The following is a 9,121-nucleotide window of genomic DNA, read 5'->3' on the forward strand; positions in this document are numbered from 1 at the left end:
AGGTCAATAGTTGCTATACTAACTGAATCAATTCACTATATAAGTGCATAGATATACAAAGTGGAAATAAAGATTACTGCCTGGCCCAATTCAAAAAAAAAGGTACAAGAGAAGTGAGGACAGTTCCACATCAAGATAAGATCATGTGGCATTTTTCTTATGTAACAGTATATGTGAAATTGTTGTTTCTTTCCTGTGGTTATGTAAAATGCTCAAAAATACTTGTGTAACAGTGTTCTGCTTTATCTGGTTTTTCTTCATAGTGTGTCAAGTGATAGCGATGTATGATTATATGGCAAACAATGAAGACGAGCTCAGTTTCTCCAAAGGGCAGCTTATTAATGTACTGAACAAAGATGATGCTGACTGGTGGCAAGGAGAAATCAATGGTGTGACAGGTCTCTTCCCCTCAAATTACGTGAAGATGACCACAGATTCTGATCCAAGTCAGCAGTGTAAGCAACTTTTATTTTTATTAATTCTGTTGCTTTATTTCAAAGGTTCATTGCTTTGTGTTCAGAATTTGGAGTTCCAGGCATCAGCTGAATTTATTGGTACTTTAAATACCTTTTCTTTAAATACCTTACTGTACTACTAAGTATTTTAAACACTTTTCTATTGAACCTACAAACAACCAGCACGTTACCAACCAGCCAGGGTGTAACAGTAAGAGTGCTAGAGTGAGCTAAAATACGACATTTGGTAGGTGTTCCCCTTCCACTAAAGGTGCTGATGTTTGGCAGCTGCCACTGACTGGGAGTCAGCGCAGGTATACTGTGCTCCATTACAGAACTTGCTTGAGTTTCATCGAATATGAAAAAGTGCTTGCTATAGTCATCTTTAACTTATATTTAAACCTAAGTAAAAATAACCATGGAAAGGATAGGGGAAAGATTCTAGCGTTAGCAAGGGGTCTATCCTATGGTAAATACGTGTGTCCCAGCTTCCAGCAGTCCAGCTCTCATCCAATTCTGAGAAACAAGGTATATATCAAAACACATGTTAAGCTGAAAATTATCAGCAGCAGGCTGAGAACTGAATGCTAGAATATACACCTCTCTGATGGGGAAAATTCTGTCTTTTTTTGCACACAAACACAGTAAAGGTTTCTGGTGTCTCCCCCCACACCATGTTTTTTTGGCCCCTCTCCCCAGAGAAAATTACCACCATTTTTACTCCTTCAGCTTTTCATCCTGGGGCAGTGTGATTAAACCAACTTTTATAACAGCCCATGGCATCAGTGGATTTGGGAACATATCTTAATGTAAAAGTTGCTCCTTTGACATAACAAGCCTTGTCCCTTCACCTACTATTTTTTCCCTAGGCATCATTTGTAGTATAAAAACATTCTCAGTATAAAAACATGCATCCAGCAGTGTGGTTGAGGTAGACTTTTAATAACCTATAGCTAGTGTGTAAGCCAGTTTGCACTTAAAGATTTGATCAACATAGTTGTGTTCTTACAGAAGAATTCACAAATTTGGTAATGAAGGTAAAGCTTGGATTGGAAAGTTGAAGTATTTTCCCTGGGTACTTTGTTCTGGTACCTGGGCAAAATACAATATGCACCATTCTCCACATTTTCTTTTTAGCTAAATTATATCTGTGCTTACATTTTTGGTAACATGTTGATTTTATTTTAATTTTTTTTTAATGCTGGTGTGGCTGTGGTGTCAAAAACTTCTGCACTTAGATTGAACTTAACATTCTTTCAGTTAAGCATATCTAAATCATTAAAATGATCTTTGAAAGGTTGGTTTGTTTAAATAGAGACAAAAATCTCAATTTTGAAGAAGTAGCATAGACTAAGTCCAGATGGGCTATAAAATTAAGATTCTGGCTGTGTATTAAACTTTCTGAATTTTCAAAAATGATAGAGACATTAGCTTATCACACCAGGTGTGTTTCCATTTAGAGTTATGTGGCTGAGTGTGGTAAGTGCAAGATGATTACATATACCACTCATTTTCAACAAAAGCAGTGCTAAGAACAAGTTGCAATTGGAAGCATTTGATGTGATGATTAAGTTTTTCTCATTGTTTGCTGATATATCATTAGGCTGTCTCTTTCTCAGATTTCAATGTTGTGGAGTAAAAATATTTCCATACCAATTTGTGGCTGTATGAACAGAATTTTCCCTTGCAAGTACATTGACAAAGGTCAGCCAGTGGCAGTCGGCTGAACAGATGTACACATGAGCAGATGTACACCACGTCATCTGTACGTCATTGCTAAACGTCTGTCTAAGAAATAATCTGTTTGCTGTGAAGCAGACCTGGTGCTTAATTAACAAAATCTGCCTATTGGTGAATGAAGAATATGTTGATTTTTTAAAAAAAAAAAAATTCTCTGAGTATTTCAAATAAGCTAGTTTGTATATCAGTTTTGTGCTGGGATTTGCCACCTATTTGTGATATGAAAACACACACATTTGGAAAGTTCAGGAAAAACCCTGCTTAAAGTCCACAGCCTGCTCAAAACCAGCATGGCTTGTTAGCTCAAGTGCAGCATTGTGCAAATACTGTTACGCACATTTCAGCCGGGCTGCTTTCCACTGGTGTGAAGTCTGAGCTAGTAAGTTGTGTTAGCAGTAAGCTAGTGCTCTACCATTCTTCTGTGACCAGAGAAATATTTAAATACATACTGATTGAACTTTCAAACTTGCTTGGATTTCCTTAAAATATTTTTTTGCTCTTATTTAGTTATAGTGCAGAAACAATCACGAGTATTCTTCAGAAATCACTAAGGAATTATCCCACAGAAATTTTGATGTGGCTCTCTAGGGACCAGCTTGGAGATACAACAAAATATAATTTTAACAATGCGTGGTTGTATTCTAAAGAATTGTTAACCTGAGTATTGTAATGTTTCTGCTGAAGAACAGCAGTTCTCCCACTGTCTCTTCTAGACAGTCAAATTAATGGTATTTGAAAGGAAACAGAAGGATTTGGTTTACTGAAATAGGTTTGCGGCTTAGGAAAATTCTGCTTTTCCCTTAAATTAAACTCTGTTATATGGACCACCTTTGTGCCCAGAGTCTTTTCTGGGACTTACTAGTTATAGCTGTAATGGCAAACTTCCCTAGCAAAGAAGGAACTTAGAATCATAGAATTGTTTAGGTTGGAGAAGACCTTTAAGATCATTGAGTCCAACCATTAACTTAGCACTTCTGAGTCCACCACTGAACCATAAACTCAACATCAGCGAGATGTTTCTTCTCTTAAGTTGCTGAAATAGCTCTCTGAAGAGAATAAGCTGTGCTGACAGAATCACTTTTCCTGTTGGTGTAGCTGCATCCTGGCATAGGGTCTCTGCAAGGAAAAAACTCAGTGAAGGGTGTCATAGGTCTGTCAGCAGGTCTCTCAAATACAACTGAGTCCTGTTAATTGCAGAACACAGAATACTTGAGAGCGTGCTCTTGGTGACCTTGGTGACAGTTAGACTTACTCATGTTTTAATGACATTTTAATAGCCCTTATTCTAGTGTTTGCACAGAAGTCATTATAAAGAATAAATAAGATACACAGGAGATTTCAAAATATAAATAGCTGTAGATTTGAAGTAAAGGAACATGCATAATCCTCCGTTCTTTGTTGAGTGCTTGCTCAACTGTTCATGGTCAGATCTTTCGTGTATTGCCAGTACCTGTCTAAGACATGTCTACCAGGTTTTCTTCCCGTTCTTCCCAAGGTCTGTGTGAGGCTGGGTAGGCATAGTGCACTTACCCCTTTACAGTTTTTCCTGATGGACTGGTCTGGAGATAATTTTGTCATTTCAGCCAGTCTTCATCTGCCTTAAACAGTTGCTCTTAGAACCTTGTTCTCTCCTTATTTGTTGGCTTTTTCAGCAAGAGAGCTTTTTTTCAGTTTGTCATCTTAACCATGGGACCAGTCTGAGCCTTGTCCTTGTCTTTTCTGTAGTTGAGGTTTTCTCCCCTCATGTATCTCAGATGGAGGCAAGACAGATGCTCCACCTACATCTGCATACCTGATTGCTGGATGTCTCTGTTCATCTCTCAGAGACATTCTTGCGGAAAGCTGGACAACTTGGCCAGGTGGATATACCTATGCTCAGCGTGCAGAACCTTCTAGTTCATCTTATCTGACGTACCTCATCTCCCTTCGTTACATTGGTCTTTCACAGAGCTGAATGTTGTACCAGTTCTTGCTACTCTACTGTACATATTGTTTCTGTTCAGTCTTTTTTCTTTTCATCGCCCAGCATTGCTGTAGTTCCTCAGGCATCTAATACTGCTTCAGGTGCTTAGATGTGAGCTCCAGGTAGTCCCCCATAAGCACGTCTTTCCCCCATTTAGACCTGCCTGCTCTGCCTTCTGCCAGTGCAATGGCGTAAGTTGGTTAGACTGGAAACAGATCTTCTCTCTGTAGACTGTTCTTGACACACAGATGATGAAAGTGTGAATTTCCTTAAGTACGAACTTGATGTTTGTAGTAATACCCCTAGATCTACATAATTTTTTCCTCCTCAAACCTTACGTCTAGATGTGACACATTAGACACGTGAGGCAAGTCCTGTCCTTTCAACAACAATGGTCTGTATTTCCAGAACAGTCTCCATGCACAAAAGATCATTAGTAATTCCTGTCTAATGAATGAAGCTGACCGACTTTCAAGGGTGTTCGTAGTGAAAAAACAACTTCCAAACATGCTCGTGGCAGGTGCATTTCTGTGTCTATATATGGACAACACATTTTGAAGTTCTCTAGTTATTGCAAAGTAACTCCTCTTTATGATTATGGAGTAAGAGTTTGTAGTATCAGTGGCTTTGAGGTGTTGCATGTTGCAGGTCCACATTTGTTTTTTAACACATGAAGATTAATAACTAAGAATTTACTCAACAGCTGCAGAATTTTACCCCTTTTATCAAGGATCAAATATGAAATCAATCCCTTAGTTCATAGTGACATAGTAATTTTGTATTTCTAAAACTATTTGATCAATGTCAGTCAGGCTTGATAAAGCTTCCAGGTTGAAGCCCTGGGGTCTGGAATAGTCTCTGGATTTCCCGCAGGGTGTGTACAGCTGCAGCCCACCTCACACGTCTGCCTTTAACCTGACTTTGCAACACCTCTTCTAGACCGTGCAGACCTTGGTTTCTGATGGGTATATTGAGTGATGTGGTACTTCCTACTTCATGGACACATGTTACTAGAGACAAGGTTTAATTTCTTTTCAGGCTTTGAACAGAGTTGAACAGGTTAACTTTTATGTGCCAATATAAATAAATTGCAATGAGGCTCTTCTTTACAAGTTTAGTTTTTATCTGGTTTTCTAATGTCTTGTTACAAGTGTCTCAGGAGAAATCCCGGCTTTGTTGAAATCTCAGGGAATTTTGCCATTGCCTTTAAAAAAAAAAACCTTTAGGGCTTGACCTTGTATTGTTGAGTCTACATAACAGCAGTCTTCCTTGGGAAGACACATTCCTGTTCAAGTGAATCAGCTACAGGTGTTTTTCAGAGTCAGTGATGGCTGGTTGCAGGTACTTAATACTCTGTGTGTTTATAAATATGAAATTGCCAGAGCAGAAGCTCATGATGTCTGTTTTCAGAAAGTTGAATGTTAGTCATTCCTTTCTGATCTTTTTGGTGTTGTTCTGTCTTTGTCCATAGAACTCATATGTTTCACTCTTCAAATTTATGTTCATTTTATCCTTCATTTTTTTTTTGTTTTTTTTAGGACCCAATGTTGTCTTCCAGTGTGAAAGCACCTCAGAGACCCACTATCCAAGTTTGACTGTAGCGTGGAGGCAGGGTGGCCAGCCCTGCTCACATATCTCTGACACAATCCTTTTGCTTCGTTTGAACGTTAGATCCAGTCAAGAAATTAGGTTTTTGTGGGTTTTCTTATAATCTACAGTTACAGTTGATTTGTAAAAGCAGAAAGGATAGTGGGTCTTTGTGTGGCTTTCACTGCTGTTCATTCTTGTTTCCTTTAGTATTTTTCTTTGGTATTGATAATCGTAGATCATTAGCATGCACATCAAGTTATCGTTTGCATGGTGGGATTGCAGACACACAAAGACCCACTATTTGCACAGTTTATCTGAGCTGTTTTGAATGGGCACTTGTGTTCTTTTAGTGTTGTAATGTACATACTTTGCAGAATTAAAATGTTCGCTGATTACTGTTCTAATGGACTTGATTGAATCTCTTACATGTTGAGCTTTGAAAATTTGGTAGCCTACAAGGCTCAACCGGAAAACAAACCCTACCTGTCTCTGCTGCTGATAGTCACTGTGATTACAAACATGCTACAAGATCTAAGATGTATACCTGGTGCAGTCCATCCAGCCTTTTAATACCCTTTTTAACTGGGGAAAGAACTCTTAAGCGTAGAGTGGAGGATATTTTAATTTTTTTTCTTCCTTCACAGTAGTACTATAGCAGGAATTCAGGTTGTTTTGGCCCAATGTGTCCTATCCCTAAACAACCTCCTTCCTTTAAATACTTGATTCCGATAATTCATATTTGCTTTCAGTTTTAGCAAACGGCAAACGTGTACTAGTTACTGCAGTAAGTACATATACAGCCTCTGTGCCACTCGACCCTTTCCCTGCCCCTTTTCTTCATCAAATAGTTAATGGTACCAAATAGTGTTTTTATCTGGCGACGGTCTGCAGTGACTTGAAGTAAACGCTATCTGAAAGCTGCTGTTCTTTCTGTTAAATAAATTAGCAGCCTAATACATAGGTAACCTCAATAAAGAGATGGTGCCGGAAAAGAAACACTAATGGACACCTGGAGCTGAAGGCAGAGCATTTGGTTTTAAAAATGGAACTATACTCCTCAGCTCAAAAGTGGTCCTCAAAGGTACAGTTACGGCGTGTCAGCAGTATGGTGCAGTAAAGGTACCCATGTTTTATTAGTTTGGGGGGAGGGAGGGACCAGGACTATAACCCTGATACCCCTTTAAATAAAAGGATTAACTTAATAGCAGACTACTTGTCTGATTAAATAGTTCTGTGCTCCTGTAACAACAGGAGAGATCTGGTAGACATGGTATTTAATTTAGTTGGTTTCTTGAACGTGGTTACGAAACAGCAAAGGTCACTTATGCAATCAGAAATGTTTACAAAACACTGTTTACTATATACATATATATATATGAATGTTGTGAAGGTACTATCAGGAAAAGGTTAGTCCAGTTGCAGAGATTTAAAAGCCTTTCTCCAAAATTTCTATAGAAAGAGTGAGATGTTATGTATTTAATATACTTGATCAAATAACGTATATGTGCCCTTTAGTTCAGAGAGATATCTTTTGTGCAATATGGACTACAGCAATGTGCCTACATAAAACTACAAATGGATTTTTATTCTGGATGTATTTTGTCTAAATCAATATTTTGTTACAGAATGGAATCATGTTATTGTAGGCAAATAATGTGCTAGATAATTCCTCAAGTATTCTAGCTGACTTGATTTCCTTATGAAACTACATTTTAAGTATTTCTACTAAAATATGCTAATCACCCTGAATTGCCTTCTCTGAATTTCTGACTTTGAAAGCCTGTTTAATACAGCCTGAAGTGTCTTGTGCTACACCAGTGGCACCGAACAGTCACTTACTGTAGTATAATAATTAGGTGATCTTATAAATTATCCCTTTTCTAAAAGGCACTGTTAACCTGAGGGATTTGAGCCAAACCGACTTCCCAATGTTCAGTGACAGTTTTCCTTGAATGCCTAATTGCTACTAATGGTCTTTCTAAAAATGAAAAACAACTTCACATCCTATCTGGGATGTTCTAGGAAATTGTTAACATGGCATTTTCCAAAACCAGCTGGCATTCTACCCACTTTTTAACTGATAAAATTGGAGATTTGGGTAGTATTAGGTAAAGTTTCACAGTAGTGTGAAATACACAGTTGGGTATGTAGATATGAGCATTGATAATTGTTGAAAGAGCTGCCCCTCAGTTTAAGCAATGAGCACTGAAATGAAGCATTTGGGGCTTTCACGGTTACCTCTTCATGTTTCAATATTATCTGAGTACACTCTAAATTCTGTAATTGTAATAATGATGATAATAATAATACACCTTAATAATGCTGATTGAAAGAGATGTAGTCCACGCCTTCAGTATTTATCTCTTGCAAAAGGCTGCCTAACACAGCTCAAGCACAATCACCCGAGAGCTCTGCTCTCTTCCACACCCTGGTGCAGAAAGAATTGTATACATACATCAGATCGTCAATAGGAAAGACAATGCCGAGGATGCATTTAAGGCAAGATTACTTTAAAATAACGTTCTCTGTCACTGAAGAGGTGTAGCTAATAGAAGCTGGGTTTAAATCAGACTTTTTCTTTCAAAAATGTTACTTTTTCTCTGGTGGTGTGTGCAATCCACTCCATTGTTGATAGAAGTCCGTTGGGTTGGGTTCAGCTGTCATCCCAGCCAGCCGAGTAAAACTACCGTTGAAGCGTTCATCCCTTATTTGGGTGAAAAAGGTTAGCTTTGGAACTAAGGACAAGGTGTAAAATAAGAGTTATTTGTTGAACTGATGGTCCCCAGTGAAGAGCCGAGAGTCTCAATGTTACTCAGAGCCGCACAAGGTTCACAGTTAAAGCTGAAGCCAACCACGAAAGCCAAATCTGATGTTGCCTGCAGCGTAGCACTTGCTTCATATTGTTTTCTGTGGGCCAGCAGAGAATAGCGGCCACGGTGTAATCGGGGGCAAGAATGTAAATGGTGCTGTAAATGCACAAGAACAGGTACTGAAACGCTTCCTAATTTTGTCACTGTCTAGTTTGCATAATGGACTAACCACCTACAAAAGCGTAGTTTTACAAAAGCTTAGTTTACAGCACTGAGTTCCTGACCCAGCAGTCAGATCCGTGCAGGAAAGTCTCGTGCCACCACCGAGACCGGGTTGCAGGGCTGGGGTGTGCGAGTGGTCAGCGATGGTGGGGGGGCTGTGACAGCGTACAGAGCGCTATCGGAATGTCAGTGTTAATAATGTTGCAGTTAGGGGTGCAGAAGGCTTAAAGCTCCATCAAAAATGTTATACGCTGATATGAAACGTCTCCTACCAGTCATTGAGTATCTATGCCATCTCGATGTTTGGTCAGATCGTATCCCTGTGTGATTTTCTTGGGTCG

At 38.9% G+C, this 9,121-nt stretch overlaps 1 protein-coding gene across 1 annotated transcript in view; it reads left to right on the top strand.

The window, feature by feature from the left end:
* Positions 1-9,121, top strand: part of ITSN2 (intersectin 2) — a 54,946-nt gene that overhangs the window by 33,091 nt on the left and 12,734 nt on the right. The window contains exon 29 of the mRNA XM_009885339.1: positions 264-455. Within this exon, the coding sequence (XP_009883641.1) occupies positions 264-455 (192 nt within the window). The remainder of the gene's footprint in view (positions 1-263; positions 456-9,121) is intronic.

This window comes from Charadrius vociferus, unplaced genomic scaffold (genome assembly GCF_000708025.1).
Source record: "Charadrius vociferus isolate BGI_N301 unplaced genomic scaffold, ASM70802v2 scaffold173, whole genome shotgun sequence".
Lineage (NCBI taxonomy): Eukaryota > Metazoa > Chordata > Aves > Charadriiformes > Charadriidae > Charadrius > Charadrius vociferus.